Source organism: Gigantopelta aegis, chromosome 2 (assembly GCF_016097555.1).
Source record: "Gigantopelta aegis isolate Gae_Host chromosome 2, Gae_host_genome, whole genome shotgun sequence".
Classification (NCBI taxonomy): Eukaryota; Metazoa; Mollusca; class Gastropoda; order Neomphalida; family Peltospiridae; genus Gigantopelta; species Gigantopelta aegis.
In genome coordinates, this window is record NC_054700.1 from 15,147,638 (window position 1) to 15,165,235 (window position 17,598).

Here is a 17,598-nt window from a genome sequence, read left to right on the forward strand (position 1 = left end):
GTTATATCACTCAAATGTAAACTACTATCTGTGATATGATTATATAACTCAAAAGTAAAAATTTATCTACGATAATAATGATCATATTTGTGACTGCTAAAGAAAAACAACACGCACAAGCAAGCAAAGCTGAATCACACAAATAAACTACAAAAACTGAGTCCTCTGAGTCAATATTAAAAGATGACCATGAAAACTATTACTGTCGCTGTGGAAGCAAACAATGTAAACATGATTTTCCATGAAAAGACAACACTCAGTAAGGCAAGCATGTATAATGGTGACACACCATACTTAAACTATATACATCAATGGTTGCCCACTGAAATTCTTTCAATAAGTCGTGCTCGAAATATGTCCTCCAGCAATAACATGTACATATTATGATGTACAAGGCAATAACAAAAGTAGAACTCAAGAAATGCCCTGTCCCATTCTCCGTTCAAACCATTACCCGTATCAGGGATTTGTTTAACCCCACCTCGGCCAACAAAAAGTTGTATTAGTATGTATTTTTCTTCTACAGATCAAAACCCATTTTTTAGCAAGTTTTAGGGAGTCTGTTACCGACCTGTACCAACAAAACAAAAACAAAAAAGAGAGAAAAAAGTTGTTTTGTTCAACGACACCACTAGAGCACGTTGATTAATTAATCATCGTTTATTGGATGTCAAACAGCTGGTAATTCTGAGTCGTAGTCATCAGAGGAAACCCGCTACATTTTTTCTAACACAGCAAGGGATCTTTTATATGCACTTCCCACAGACAGGAAAGTACATACCACGGCCTTTGTCCAGTTGTAGTGCACTGGTTGGAATGAGAGAAAAAAAAACCCCAATCAGCTGAATGGATCCACCGAGGTGGTTTGATCCTGTGATGCAAGCACCTCAAGCGAGCACTCAACCGATTGAGCTAAATCACGCCCCTCTATGAACAGTCTTGTTTCTTCTTTTAGCAGTCAATATGCCTATCATGAATTCTGCTCTGAATAACTCATCTGTACCATCAGTTATTAAAAACTTTTATTAATATGTTTTTTCTTCTACAAATCAAAACCCATTTTTTAGCGAGTTTTTTTTACCGACCTCTACCAACGAAGTCTTGTTTGTTCTTGTAGTAATCAATATGCATATCATGAATTCTGATACCCACCTCAATTATTGAAGACTTTTATCAGCAAGGTTTCCTTTACAACCAGCCAATCCCTGGATCTTTCCCATCTACCCCTCCCCCCACCCCAACTTTTTTTCTTATCTTCATTTATTTGTCATCTGTCGACCAGTACCTATATCAGGGGTTTCCCCAGAAGCATACGGCGTAGGGGGACGCTACGCCTTAGGTATGTAAGTAAGTGCTTTGGCATCATGTAAGCTAGGGCCTTAAATCAATTGCCTCTACGCTTTAATTGGCTATATGTGACAATCAATTGTTGGTTGTAACAACTTTTACAACAGTACACAGATATTCACACTTAAAATAGGTTAAGCATGTCCTTCATACCTAATTAGGTGCCAGGCCCTCGGCACCCTTTCGTTTAACAGTCGATTACTAATTGTCATAGACGTCAAAGCTGGCACTTGCATTTGCGTTAAACTGATAGTGAAAATGTAAGAGCCTTAAAAATATCCTGGGGAAATGTCTGCTATAGAACTTTATTTAAAATCTTTACCACCCAATACCAGTTTTTTTTACATTTCTTTCAAACAATATTCATATCAGCTTATTTTCCATCTGTACCATCCACTGTCAGTTTATTTCTATATCAACTAACAAAACCCCACATCAGTTGGGGTTTTTTTAACCTCTATCAATCACCATTCATACCATTTTGTTTCCATCTCACCAATCAATGGGTGCTCTGTCACCAACACCAAGGCATGCCAGGACATACATACCGGAAAGTAGATTTTAATTAATCTTTATGAATGTACTGTAAATAAACTTCAATTATTCTTCATGAATGTATAATAAGTAAATCTGAGTTAATCTTTATACATGAATTATTAGTGAATTTTAATTAATTTTTATTAATGTATTATGAGTAAATTTTAATTAATTTTTATGAAGGTATTATGAGTAAATTTTTATTAATTTTTATGAAGGTATTACGAGTAAATTTTTATTAATTTTTATGAAGGTATTACGAGTAAATTTTAATTAATCTTTATAAATGTATTGTAAGTAAGTTTTACTTAATCGCCTTGCATGTAACACAAGTAAAATTTAATTACTTTTTATAAATGTATTACCTTGTATATCTTTTTTGTGTGCCATTAGACAAAACATGTTGAAAACAATTGCTTCTAATGAAGTTCAAGCAGCTGAAGCCTACTTCCACCCCCACTCTCCCTCCATGTTCACATTAACACGGACCTATATATTAATCCGGGTCAGTCAAACATAATCTATAGGGTTGAAGGCACTAAAACTTGGAAATGGTGTCACAAAGCAAGAGACACTTATTGAGATGATGATGATGATGATGATGATGTAACGTAATGGAATCCATTTTTTCAATCTTTTATGCTTGCCACAACGCGATAAGACAAAATGAAATAGCATTGTGATGAAAGGGTAGCTGAGAGAAAAGCCAAGCAAAAAGTATGCATAATTATGTAAATATTTTCAGGAGCGCGGCTTCTAATGAAGAGGGGAAGCAGGGCGAGTTTGAGAAGGTGGGGGGTGGGGGGGGTGGGGGTGGGGGTCGTTGATGTAGGCAAGTTTACTTCGTGCTATTTTAGTCTTTTTTTCTTATCAGTGACATTGCTCATTGTCATTGATGAATTATTTAAAGTCTCATCCCACCCCATGTGGGGGTGGGGGTGGGCTGGGTGGGGTTGGAATGAAAGCTATGGCCCCCATATCACGGATTCCTCTAACCTATATCAGCAGTTCCCACAATGCTGTTCATCCATCATTCATCGACTGATCCCTGCATCGCTACACCTGGCCTGGTGCTTATAAAACGCTTAGAGTCTGAGACACTAATGTCATGACAACACCATACAAATTGTATGCATGTGACATCATTAGAGATCGAGTCTGAGACACTAATGTCATGACAACACCATACAAATTGTATGCGTGTGACATCATTAGAGATTGAGTCTGAGACAGTAATGTCATGACAACACCATACAAATTGTATGCATGTGACATCATTAGAGATTGAGTCTGGACTCTAAAAGTTTAATATATAAACACAGGCCCTGGCCCTAACTAGGTAGGGGTGGAAGCCTCCCCACCCCCACCCCCCACCCCACTTTGTTCCATGTATCAATGCTTCCTTGTACTTACTTAAAAAAGCAACATATCCCACGATGCAGTTCATTTCTCTCAACCTCTTTCTGATCTGAACAACAGATGGAGCTGTTGAAATTCACTTTCTATGAAGCAAACACTTCACTGTTTGTTGCATATACTGAATATCAGTCTATTATATTACTATCACCCGATCCCATTCCAATCCCACACCTATATCCTCTAATGGAACAGCCAAACATACACACAATTCAAGGTAACTGTGCAATAATATTAATTAATTAATAAATAATAATAATAATAATAAAAATCTGCACACTCAAACTTGTCTATTGTTTCAGTTTGAATATAAAATATCAGAAGTTGACTGCACACAGCAAGTTGTAATTTGTGAACCTGCAATTGTTTTTGTTTGTTTTATCAATCTCACTTCTGTACGTGAATCTGCATTGCTTTTCTCGTTCCACAAGAAGATGACACAGATGGTCCCTTGTCCATTATGAATATCAACAGAGCAGCAGCAGCATTACAAAACGTCTGTCGCACATGATTCAAACCTTGTTTACTTATTTCACTACCCGGGTGTTGTTGTTGCTGTTGTTGTTGTCGTTGCAGCATTCACAAGATGATGTTGTAGGCTTTAAGACTGGATATGATGACAGCATTACAAACGTCTGTCACACATGATTCGAGCGTGGTTTAGTTATGACACTAGCTGGGTGTTGTTGCTGTTGTTGTTGTTGTTGTTGTTGTTGTTGTTGCAGCATTCAAAAGATGATGTTGTAGGCTTTAAGACTGGACAGAACAATGTAGATCACCCATAGTAAAACTAGGAAAGCACCAGTCAGATATTTGGGAAGAGCTTTCTCGCCTCCTAGTTCCCCTCCGACAAACTGGAAAATAATAAAAAGTTAAAAGTTTAGTTTTTTTAATGACACCACTAGAGCACATTGATTTATTAATCATTGGCTATTGAATGTCAAACATTTGATAGTTTTTTTTACAGAAAGTCTTAGGACCCACTGCCTTTTCCCCCATTAGCAAATAAAGGATCTTTTACATGCACTTCCCCACAATCAGGACAGCACATACCATAGCCTTAGGGGTTGAATTTTTTTTTTTTTACCACTATCCCAAAGGAATAGTAAATTTCAAAAAACACTATTCCGTCTAAAAATGTACTATTCCCCTCAATTATTAATGTACCACTAGTTTTCCTGACTGTGCTACGTCGCCCTGTACAACATTGCGTAACGAACAATTGTTTATATACCAGTCTATGCATTACTGAGTACTAGCTGGAATTACAAACGAACTCATTCCAAACCTTACTCTCGATCAAAAAGACGTTTATTTTGTACCAGTAAGTGCATGAGAAAGGTCTTAGTTGCACAAGGAAATGTTCTGCAGAAAATGTAGCTGAAGAAAAAGCGTAAGCGGAATAGTCGCAGGCGATTTTCGGTATTCCGTGCTTTATTTTCAGTTTCATGACGGAATATTGGAAGAATTGTCTTACTATTCCGTTTCAAAATTTACTATTTGAGGAATAGCGGAATAGCGTAAAATTCGACCCCTGAGCCTTTGATATAAAAGTCGTGAGGTACTGATTGGGATCGAAAAAAAACCAATAGCAGAATGGGTCTACCAAGGTGGTTTGATCCTACGACCTATATCCCACCCCATTTACTATAAAATTACCAATATCTTATGAACATTTTAGTCCTATCTATTTATTTTTGACAATTAATTCACCAAATTAATTTTATTTTGCTGTTCAGTGTACTTTATCTCGCCTTCATGTAAAATACTCGAATTTCATTGGTTATTGGAAAAAAAAACACCTTATACCCCGTGTGGGCAGAGTCAAATCTCTTATACCCCACCTGTAACATTGGACTGTTTGTTACTGTATTAATGCGTCATGCAAAAATGTGTCTGTTACCAATGTAAATAAAACATGGCTATCAAATGATTTGCCAACTACTCGGAAAATGAAATTGATATGGCAAAACACTGTAATAATATAGCTAATTTTGAATTTGAATGTCAGTATTCCAGCGACGTCACTTTATATCTCCTTACAATAGCACTAAACTGGGTACGTGACGTTGCTATTGAAATGTTTTTTTTTTTGTTTGAACATTATTAATGCACCTGGATGTGTTTCAAGAAAATCTTGTAATTAAACATGTCAGCAAGATAAATTTGTTGTAGAAGCATCACGAGGGATTTATGGATTTTAATACCCCAAGCTGAGCATACAGAGGGTATAAAAATTCATAAACCCCTTGTGATGCTTCTACAACTTATAATTTATAGCCAGAATTCTTGAGGAAGCCACTATTAATGTTCTCACCTAGCGAGACAAACTTACAATTTTGATCTTGAGTTTATTATGTAAGTGTTGATAGATCAATTAAAAAAATAGTAAATTATCAGTGGCGGATCCAGGAAATCCCCCCCCCCCCCCCCCCCCCCCCCCCCCCCCCCCCCCCCCCCCCATCCCCCCCCCCCCCCCCCCCCCCCCCCCCCCCCGATCCACCTCTGAATATGGCACTGGCAACTAATGATAAATTACCTTTATGTCTTAACATAATAGAATGTTAAGGAAGGAAGGAAATGTTTTATTTAATGACACACTCAACAAATTTTATTTATGGTTATATGGCATCAGACATACAGTCAAGGACCACACAGATATTGAGAGAGGAAACCCACTGTCGCCACTTCATGGGCTACTCTTTTTGATTAGCAAAGGGATCTTTTATATGCATACCACAGCCTTGTTACACCAGTTGTGGTGCACTGGCTGGAACAAGGACTAGCCCAATGGGTCCACTGACGGGGATCGATCCTAGACCAACTGCACATCAAGCGAACGCTTTACCACTGGGCTACATCCCGCCCAGAATGTTAAGATGTTAGTACAAAAGAATAGTAAACAAAACAACAGGGGCACGATTTAGCTCAGTTGGTAGAGTGCTTGCATTGGGTGCTTGGGTCTTTGGATCAAAACTCCTTGGTGGACCCATAAAAGTTTTCCCCTTTTCAACCAATAAACATAGTAGTTGTTGGTACAAATTATGCCAATTATGCCATTGGACGATTTCTTGACCTCGAAATGAATCAACCTGTCACCCCAGAAGGGAGTGGACGATATTAAATGCACTCCCCTAGTGGTGACACTCACCTTTCGCCGTAGGAGCAGAATAAAGATACATAGCGTTCCACACACAGAGAATATAATCACGCTCTCCGTGAGGTTTGTCGTTTTCACTCTAAACGTCGTTCCCGTGGCAACAGCATATATAGTGCGGATAACCCACGGGATGCCGAGACCCAGGAATACATTGACACTGTTGCTTCCTGAAATAACAAGCATTCTGAGAGTGAATGAATGAATGAATGAATGAATGAATGAATGAATGAATGAATGAATGAATGAATGAATGAATGAAGGAAGGAAGGAAAGGAAGGAAATGTTTTATTTAACAACGCACTCAACAACATTTTATTTAAGGTTATATGGCGTCGGAAATGAATGAATGAATGTTTAACGACACCCCAGCATGAAAAATACATCGGCTAATGGGTGTCAAACTATGGTAAAGGCACTGCTAGAGCAATACATATCCCCAACGGGCCCCTAATTAATTTTCACATCTCCTAAGTTTCTGAAAAGTGGGTAAATTGCCATTGAAGTCAAACTTCATCCGTAAAAGAACGTAAGAAAACTTATACACACAATTTCAGCTCAATATCTTGAGCATTGTGAAAAAAACATCGAGAAAACTATGTGGGACAGATGGATGGACGGACAGACAGACAGACACACAGACAGGACAGAAATGAAACCTATAGTCACTTCCGGATGGATTGGTAAGGGACTAATAATATACTTTATTATCCATATGGTTTAACATAACCGAGTTAATAATAATCATATGAAGCACACATGTAACAACAAGTGTAATGACGTAATTTTGGGAAACGACGTCATAACATGACGTTGCTTCTCCAGTCCTATCTCAAACTGTGCATTTGAAATATGACATCATTTCGTCGTCTCCTTCTAGTTGTGGCTGAAACATTTTGAGTTGGGTTTTGTTATTCATAAAGAAAACAACAACAATAACATGGATAATAAAGAAATTATTACACTCGCGTGTGAGTCGTACTGATTTTACGAAACTCGTGTCAGGATTCATGTATTACGCTCTCATTTGGGCAATACAAAAATCCTGACACTCGTTTCGTAAAATCAGTACGACACACAAACTCGTATAATAATCTCTATGTAATATAACCACAAACGTATCCACCAAGTCGAGAATGTATCTACAATTACAAAATCTTCCTTGGGCACCCCTCCCAAAAATCAATCTTAACTCATTCCATGACTTATTTTAATGATATTACAGATTGAACAACATAAATATTGTATAATAATCTAGATACTTACCACCACCATCCCTCCACCCCACATTCTCTGTTAAAGACTTCCAGAATTGATAATTTATGTGGGTGGTGTGTGTGTGTGTGGGGGGGGGGGGGGGGCACCATTATTAGTATCAATATTTTACTATGCATGGTTGGTTTAAATAAAAGTTTAATTTGTGGGAGGTGCCACATAAAGAAAATGACTCTAGGTACACTCTCTGTAAACAACCTAATATAAATTATAGTATAGCACAATAGATATTCTAGAACAGTCCCAATACAGGCATTAATTATGGAACAGTCCAATATACATTCTGGAACAGTTCCAATTTTTTTTTTTTAAAGTCCCACTATATATAAATTCTACAACAGCCCAAATACAAATCCTGGAACAGTCCAACATAAATTCTGGAACAGCTCAAATATAAATTCTAAGAACAGCCCAATATAAATTCTAGAATTACACCTAATATAAATTCTGGAATTACACCCAATATAAATTCTGGAACGGTCCTAATATAAATTCTAGAACACTGGAACAGCCCAATATAAATTCTAGAACAGCCCAATAAATATTATGGAACAGCCCAAATATAAATTCTGGAGCAGCCCAATATAAATTCTGGAACAGCCCAATATAATTCTAAGAACAACCCAATATAATTCTAAGAACAGTCCAATATAAATATATAAATTCTGTAACAGCCCAATATAAATCCTGTAATGAAGAACGTCGACCATGTCGTACCTGTGACATTGCCAATAGCAGCGTCGGCATACTCGTCTTGTCGTGCAGCAGTTCGACTGGCAAACGTGTCTGGTAGACTGGTCCCCAGAGCAATAATTGTAATACCAGTCACACTGGTTTCCAAGCCAACCACACAGCCCAGCAAGTGTCCCAGCTAAAACAAACAAAACACATAAACATTTCACCCTAAAGAACAGACTCCCTTTCAACACTGATGTTTCAAACTTAAATATACATGTATCAATGCTCTGCTTACAATTTAAATTCCGGGGAACACCTTTTTCATGCTATGGAATTTACTACAAGTTATTTATTTCTGTGCCGAATAGTATTTTTTTCTTATTTCCAAAAACACTTTTATTTTTCTTCTTACGTCAAACAAAACTGAAATTATTTACAAAAGGATGACTATAGATATAAATATACAACAGAAATCATAACATTAATATAATAACATGTGGGACATTTAATATTAAGCCATGTGTGTTATAACAGTGATGTCAAAAAATGTTTTAAAAACCCCAAAACATTAGAATACTAAAAACACATTCAATATATGAAAGTTAAAATTCTCACCAAAAAAACCCTCCTCAAAAACCTATTAATGGCATTATGAAAATACCTAAAAATATCTACAAAAATACTAAATAACATTCAAACAGAAATCCATGCACTTTTAAATTTATGGTAAATGACAGAAATAAAGACACGAAGAAAATAATATCGAACTGGAGAAACAAACCAACTTCTCTCTCATTAACCACTAACAACTAACCCACAGCGTGCTTGAACCTTAATTGGATATAAGCACGGAAATATAGTTGAAATGAAAAGAAATAAAACAGAACTAGACGAATTACCTGCTCCACAAAGGCTGTCAGAAGTCCAATGACTGCCAGGGACAGGACAAACGCTGGCCATGAACCTAAACACGACCTGAAACAAAACACAGACATATTAAAAAAGAAAGAAAGACATGTTTTATTTAAAGTGCTGTTCCAGATGTATGATGTATTGAGCTATATCATTCAGGATATTATTTAATATGATTAGAAAATTAAAAAACAAAATGTAAAAACATTATATACCGGTATATTTTCCATTTAAAAATATTCTCCTGAAAAATAGAACCAGCTGAATTCGTTTCGGGAATTTCCGTAAGATTTGATCTGTGACGTCACGAAGGGAACTCCTTTCGATAGTCAGCGCCATTGTTCATTGCTTCTTTTGTGTTTATTATGGTTAAATGGCGTGTTGTTGGCGGCTGTAGCAATACAAAAGCCGATAAATTTAGTCTTCACGCATTTCCTAGTAATGTTGCTGTGAGAAAGCTGTGTGTGAATTTGATTAAAACAACGTGGAAATAGTGGACAGAAGAAAATGCCGGAGACCGTTGCGACAGCAGACACTTTAGTTTCGATTCGTCCGAACTGGCTTGTCGGCTTAAGCGAGATATGGGAATACCATGTGTTATGGCTTTTAAAAAAAGATGCCGTACCAACAATTTTTCTGCGATACAAAACAAATGACAACAAGCCGACGCCATCCACACTGAAACAACCTTGGGGTGCATATCGTCAATGTCCAAAATTGCATTATGCTTTCAACTCCAGTCAGTTTGTTTTCTCATGCACAGTTCGTGCAATCATCGAGATCCGATTTGTTGTCGTTTGCATCTCGTTCATTTGTGAGATTTTTTCTTTACAGTTCGAGAACATTAAAACAATAAAGTACAGACAAGTAAGTATCTATAGCCTAGTCCGTCCCATCCTACAAAAATGTAGGGGTTTTATGCATCTTAGAAAACAATCGGCTCAGAAATAAATGACTTGTAAATTCCATAGTATGAAAAAAGGCATTCCCTGTAAAACAGACTATAAATACATTAAATTAATTTTACTGTACCTTCCCACAGAGAAAACCTTTTTTATTTCAGAGCAGACTGTTTTCACAACTGCACACAAAAAAATAGTATTGTTTTGTTATTTCCAAAACACTTTTACTTCTTTTTTTTTACGTCAAACTAAACTGGAATTAGGCCTATTCACAAAATCGATGGATGGGACGGACTAAAAGTCGTTTTTGTTTATTTCTTAAAATTAAAATAAGTTATTGATTTCTGAGCAGACTGTTTTCACAACTGCACACAAAAAAATAGTATTGTTTTGTTATTTCCAAAACACTTTTACTCTTTTTTTTACGTCAAACTAAACTGAAATTATTCACACACAAAAAACATCTTCATAGAGGGATGGGACGGACTAAAAGTTGTTTTTGTTTATTTCTTAAAATTACCGATATCGGGTCCACTTGACTCGTAGAATTCAAGAGTTATTTATCGTCTTTTCTACTACATCACAAGTATTAGAACATACAGTGTAGCAAAATAATTTGCACGAAAAGCTAAAGAACAAAACAAGAATAAAAGTTGTAAATTAGTGGTAAGCTGTCTCCACGACCATTTTCATCGTCATCTGTCAGGCCGGTGGTTCGTCGGAAGATGTTCCAGGTTCAAACTGATAAGGCATTATTTGTTGTGTTGCACAAATATTAGTCCAGTCGTCATTACTACACTATTCATCATCGAAAGAAGAATCGCATGATCAATGAGCTTGGCAGTCGCTGTCGGTCCCACTTTTGCTTGCGCTGGAAGTCATCTCGTGGTAGATTTCTGTGAAGCGCGTTCATGGCTATTTACAGGCAAATGTTTTTACCGAGGATTTTACTCGGTCGTTTCCGGCAGTGTTCTACGGGAGTGATGTTTTAATACTTTTATGGGGTATTTTCGTAATTATTGATTTACATATCGGTGTAAAATATTATTGCAATGAATTAAGAAAGCATTTAATTGTGGAATTTGAAATTTTAGTGTATGGTCTGGCACAGCACTTTAACTACATACTCAACACATTTTATTTATGGTTATATGGCGTCAGACATATGGTTAAGGGGGGGAGAGAAGGAGTGGGGAGAGGAGGGAGGGAGGGAGAGAGAATCTGATGCATTTTGTCCTAGGAGATCTCAGCAGAGTGGATGTAAGTGAAATAGGTACAGTCTAATAAATGGAATCTATGTCATTGTAATGGGTTTTTTCACCATTTGTGTCTGGACAAAATGTGGGGGAAATCTGATGGTATGGAAAAAAGGAGAATAATTTATCGTAGGGTTTGGACTTTAGGTCACATGGTTAGAATCTGGTATGTGGAATCTGTCATTGGCAGTCGTTCCCATTTGAAAATACCAGGTGAGTGATAAACTACTCTCCTTATAAGCTCCAGGTGAGTGATAAACTACTCTCCTTACAAGCTCCAGGTGAGTGATAAACTACTCTCCTTACAAGCTCCAGGTGAGTGATAAACTACTCTCCTTATAAGCTCCAGGTGAGTGATAAACTACTCTCCTTATAAGCTCCAGGTGAGTGATTTGTACTACACAGGAAATATCTTGCACATATTGTCACAAAGAAGTTTTGACCAGCAGACACTGAACAATTACAGCAGAAATATAATTATACTGGTATCCAAACACTGGTGTTAAAGCAGCATCTTGTCAAATGTCCAGCGGGAGGTGTGCTGAAACCATCAATTTAGGCGAACGATAAAAACTCTTCTCTGATAAAATTAGGGTGAGCTTGGGCACACAAGCGCAATCATGCACCTCAGATGTGAAGGACTGCATTGGCAATGTTTTTTTTCCATGATTTTTGTAAGGACAAAATGTCGGGGAAATCTACTGGTAACTAAAAGGATATTCCCTGAGTTTGCTACATTTTATGATATTTTCGACTAATGAAATAGTTCTACAATTAAACTTGCATATTAAACATATTTTCTTGTATAGAATATCAGTGTCTGTATATTCAATGTGTCTCTGGTCCTCTTAATATTTGTAAGAAGCCCAAACTGGATTTTAGGAAATAAAATGAAATTTAACCTTGTACAAATATTAGAACGATCTGAAACATGTTTAATATACAGCCACTAATATATTATGCAGAAAAATATATTTGATATGTAATTATAATCATTAAAAAGTCTCTGTTAGTCAATAACATCTTAAAAATTGCAACAAACTCAGGAATGTCCCTTTAAAGGCAGCAGAGTAATCTACTAAAGTTGTTAACTATGTGGTTCACTCTTCGGTTGTGTTTGCGTTTTGCATTAGTTAATGTTGTTATGGGCCTGGGAAACAATAATGTATCTGCAACTATAAGGCTATTGGGCGTTGAATATAATGTAATAGTTTGCTCTTGAGGATAAACTCCATGTAAAACAAAAAACGAAACTGAAAACTACATTTACAACAAAACAGAATGTCGGTGCTCTACTTACGACGGTGGAATGCAGGCACATAGTACCTTCCAGAAGAATGTGAAGAAATGCATGAGGTAGTGATTCCACTTGGGCGGGACTTCATTCCCGTCCTTGTCAACAGTGGAGCCCACGATCATGGCACTGAAATCAGAGACACTACGTCACTTGCAGGGAGATAACTCACTTGCAGGGAGATAACTCAAGAGAAAATTTTAATCTTCAGTTGTCTTTGCCTGTAACTTTAACTTTTTCTCTTGAATTATCCCTGTACTTAACTTAATTAAGGACCACAAAAATAAATAGAGAGGTAAAGTTAAAGTTAAATTTGTTGGGGCTTAATGACACCACTACAGCACAAATTAATTAATGAATGACTGTTTGATTTCAAACATTTGGTCGATGTGACACTTAAGTCTTCAGTTAAAAGTTAAATTTAGTTGTTTAACTAGAGCACATTAATTTATTAATCATCGGCTATTGGATGTCAAACATTTGGTCATTTTGACATATAGTCTTAGAGAGGAAACGTGCTACATTTTTCATTTAGTAGCAAGGGAACTTTTATATAAACCATTCTACAGACAGGATAGCACATACCACATACCAGTCGTGGTGCACTGGCTGGAACAAATTCAAGAAAGAATTTTCATTTTCAATTGTCCATAACCTTTAACGTTTACTCTCGAATTATCTCTGTACTTAACTTAAGGACCACAGAAATAATCAGAAAGGAAAAGTTAAAGTTTGTTTTGTTTAACAACACCATTAGAGCACATTGATTAATTAATCGTTGATTGCTGGATGTCAAACATTTGGTTGATGTGACACTTAAGCCTTCAGAGGAAACCGCTACATTTTTACACTAGCAGAAAGGGATCTTTTATATCCACCAGACAGCACATTACACAGCCTTTGATATACTAGTTATGCAGCACTGGTTGGGAAAAACATAATCAGAGAATAAAACACCCAAGGATATTTGAACCTTCAACCCAAGCACCTCAGTCAAGCACTCTGAGCACCAGTATTTAAATATGACAGAAATCAACCTCGTCAAAGAAAGATTTGAAAAAGCATTTCAATATTTTGTAACTCAGTCGATTGAGGGCTCGCTTGACATGCTTTCGTCGCAGGACTAACCACCTCGGTGGATCCATTCAACTGACTGGGTTTTTCTTTTAGTTCCAACCAGTGCACCACAACTGGTCAAAGGCCGTGGTATGTGCTTTCCAGTCTGTGGGAAAATGGATATAAAAGATCCTTTGCTGCATTAGGAAAAATGTAGCGGTTTTCATATCCAACTGTCAATGTGCTCTAGTATTTTATACTATTTTTTTAGTGAAGACCCATTTCCTGAAGAAGAGAAAGTGGAGGTGGATAGGACATACACTCAGGAAACTTACAGAAACCATTACCTGTCAAGCCTTCACATGGAACCCCCCAGGGAAGAGAGTCAAGCATTCACATGGAACCCCCAAGAGACGAGAGTCAAGCATTCACATGGAACCCCCAAGGGACGAGAGTCAAGCATTCACATGGAACCCCCCAGGGAAGAGATTCAAGCCTTCACATGGAACACCCCCATTGAAGAGATTCAAGCCTTCATATGGAACACCTCAGGGAAGAGAGTCAATCATTCACATGGAACCCCCCAGGGAAGAGATTCAAGCCTTCACATGGAACCCCCCCAGGGAAGAGTCATGCCTTCACATGGAACCCCTCAGGGAAGAGAGTCAAGCATTCACATGGAACCCCCCACGGAAGAGAGTCAAGCCTTCACATGGAACCCCCCAGGGAAGAGAGTCAAGCCTTCACATGGAACCCCCCAGGAAAGAGAGTCAAGCCTTCACATGGAACCCTCCAGGGAAGAGAGTCAAGCATTCACATGGAACCCCCAAGGGAAGAGAATCAAGCATTCACATGGAACCCCCCAGGGAAGAGAGCCAAGCATTCACATGGAACCCCCCAGGAAAGAGAGTCAAGCCGTCACATGGAACCCCCCAGGGAAGAGATTCAAGCCTTCACATGGAAACCCTCAGGGAAGAGAGTCAATCATTCACATGGAACCCCCCAGGGAAGAGATTCAAGCCTTCACATGGAACCCCCCCCCCCCCCCCCCCCCCAGGGAAGAGAGTCATGCCTTCACATGGCACCCCTCAGAGAAGAGAGTCAAGCATTCACATGGAATCCCCCACGGAAGAGAGTCAAGCCTTCACATGGAACCCCCCAGGGAAGAGAGTCAAGCCTTCACATGGAACCCCCCAGGAAAGAGAGTCAAGCCTTCACATGGAACCCTCCAGGGAAGAGAGTCAAGCATTCACATGGAACCCCCAAGGGAAGAGAATCAAGCATTCACATGGAACCCCCCAGGGAAGAGAGCCAAGCATTCACATGGAACCCCCCAGGAAAGAGAGTCAAGCCGTCACATGGAACCCCCCAGGGAAGAGAGTCAAGCCTTTATATGGAACCCCCAGGAAAGAGATTCAAGCCTTCACATGGAACCCCCAAGGGAAGAGAATCAAGCCTTTATATGGAACCCCCAAGGGAAGAGAGTCAAGCCTTTACATGGAAACCCCCAGGAAAGAGAGTCAAGCCTTCACATGGAACCCCAAGGGAAAAGAGTCAAGCCTTTATATGGAACCCCCAAGGGAAGAGAGTCAAGCCTTTACATGGAACCCTCCAGGGAAGAGAGTCAAGCATTCACATGGAACCCCCAAGGGAAGAGAATCACGCATTCACATGGAACCCCCCAGGGAAGAGAGCCAAGCATTCACATGGAACCCCCCAGGAAAGAGAGTCAAGCCTTTACATGGGAACTCCCCCACCCCCCGGGAAGAGACGAAGAGGCAAAGAGACACGGAAAACAGAAACAAAGGAGATGGGTTCCACCAGGAGAGAGATGGAGAAGATGGCCACAAACAGACAACAGTGGCGTTCTTTAGTCAATGGTCTATGATCCCGGCGAGCAAATAGACATAAGTAAGTAAGTATTTCCTGGTGGATTGGTGGTGTGATGTCTTAAATAAGAACCTCTTACTTGAAAAACTGGGACTTCCATGTGTTGTCTTCTGGTTCTTCTTGTTCATCAAGGAGTTCAGCAATCCTTTCAGTGACCTCGTCTGAAACAAGCAGTCAACACAGCTTGTAAATTTTTACCATAACTTATACATATTCATCACAGCTTTTAAACATTTTATCATAGCTCATACATATTCATCACAGCTTGTAAACATTTAAATATTTTTCATAGGTCATACATATATTCATCTCAACTTGTAAATAATTATCATTGCTCAAACATATTCATCTCAGCTGGTATAATTATCATAGCTCATAAATATTCATCATAGCTTGTAAACATTTATCACAGCTCATAAATACTCAACAGTTTGTAAATATTTATTACAGCTCATAAATATTCATCACTGCTTGTAAATATTTATCACAGCTCAAAAATATTCATCACTGCTTGTAAATATTTATCACAGCTCATAAATATTCTAGAGGCACTGATTTTCCGTTTCGGATTTTTCCCTTTTCCGTTTTATAATGTTACAAATTCCGGTTTTTTCCGTTTCAGTATTAAACAAATTCTGTTTTTGTTTCACACACACACACACACACACACACACACACACACACACACACACACACACACACACACACACCGCAATTAATTGCTGGTATAAAATAAATAAATATGCAATGAGGCAAAACATGTCAGTAGTTTGTATTTATTTTTGGTTTAAATTTAAACACGAATACGCCGCGACACAGACTTCGGACATTTTCGGTTTTCTTTACGATATGATCGGGAAAATAATTACAAACGATCACACTATAAACCACTTCCCTTGTATAATTTATTTTGAACAAAGCCTGGCATACAATATGCAATTACTGCATTCCTTTGTGAGATCGGAAATATGGCAATGCCGCAAATGTTAAAAATTAATAAGCAAACATAACATAATATATCTTTCACTTGAGTAAATATCGGACAATTTTAGCTCACAATGTTCGGTTTTCCCCGTTAAATCGCCGGGAATAAGCGAAGAAAACACGACTGGTAAAACGTCTAGATACTCTACATTAAACATTTGGCATAACATACAAAGGTACTAGTGTCGTAGCGTAGCACAGGCAGCTGTCGGTGTCTATAGTTTCTAGTTCAAAAAATTAATTTTAATTAATCAAATGCGCTATTTAAAGTTAAATAATGTTTTTGAAAAAAAATCGGGAATTCCGTTTCAGATAGGTATTTCCGCGATTCCGTCCGCGATTCCGCGATCGCGGAAAATCAGTGCCTCTAATATTCATCATAGCTCGTAAATATTTGTCATAGCTCATTTATATTCATCACAATTTGTAAATATTCACAACTCATAAATAAAGCATGAAGGAAGGAAAGTATAAATATATGAAAAGGAATGAGAGAAGAACTGAGAGTAAATAAAGTAATGAGTTGATGGCTGGATGGAAGGACAAAGAGATTAAACGTGATGTGGGAAATATTAGATCATATGAACATGATTTAATGGTTCTGACATAACAGTCTTTACAAAAAAAAATTAAAATTAAAGTAAGCCATCAGACATATGCTTGGTAAGTACAGGGTTCGCAGCCCAGTACCTGCTCCCACCCAGTTTTAATGACTCTATAAGACCACTACACCATCTTCTCTCACTAACCACTAACCCACTGTCCTGGACAGACAGCCCAGCTAGCTTGAGGTTTGTGTGCCCAGGACAGTGTGTTTGAACCTTAATTGGATATAAGCACGGAAATAAGTTACAATGAAATGAAATTAAAGTAACAAAATACATGTATGTCTTA

General features: G+C 38.0%; 1 protein-coding gene across 4 annotated transcripts in view; it reads right to left on the minus strand.

The window, feature by feature from the left end:
• Positions 1–3,090: 3,090 nt before the first annotated feature.
• LOC121381884 (sodium/calcium exchanger 1-like) overlaps positions 3,091–17,598 on the minus strand; it is a 185,035-nt gene continuing 170,527 nt past the window's right edge. For all 4 annotated transcript variants that reach the window (XM_041511306.1, XM_041511299.1, XM_041511290.1 and 1 more), the window contains 6 exons: positions 15,800–15,881; positions 12,781–12,903; positions 9,310–9,385; positions 8,450–8,603; positions 6,452–6,627; positions 3,091–4,154 (listed from right to left, as the gene is read on the minus strand). In XM_041511306.1, coding sequence (XP_041367240.1) covers positions 4,029–4,154; positions 6,452–6,627; positions 8,450–8,603; positions 9,310–9,385; positions 12,781–12,903; positions 15,800–15,881 — 737 coding nt within the window. In that variant the 3' untranslated portion in view covers positions 3,091–4,028. The remainder of the gene's footprint in view (positions 4,155–6,451; positions 6,628–8,449; positions 8,604–9,309; positions 9,386–12,780; positions 12,904–15,799; positions 15,882–17,598) is intronic.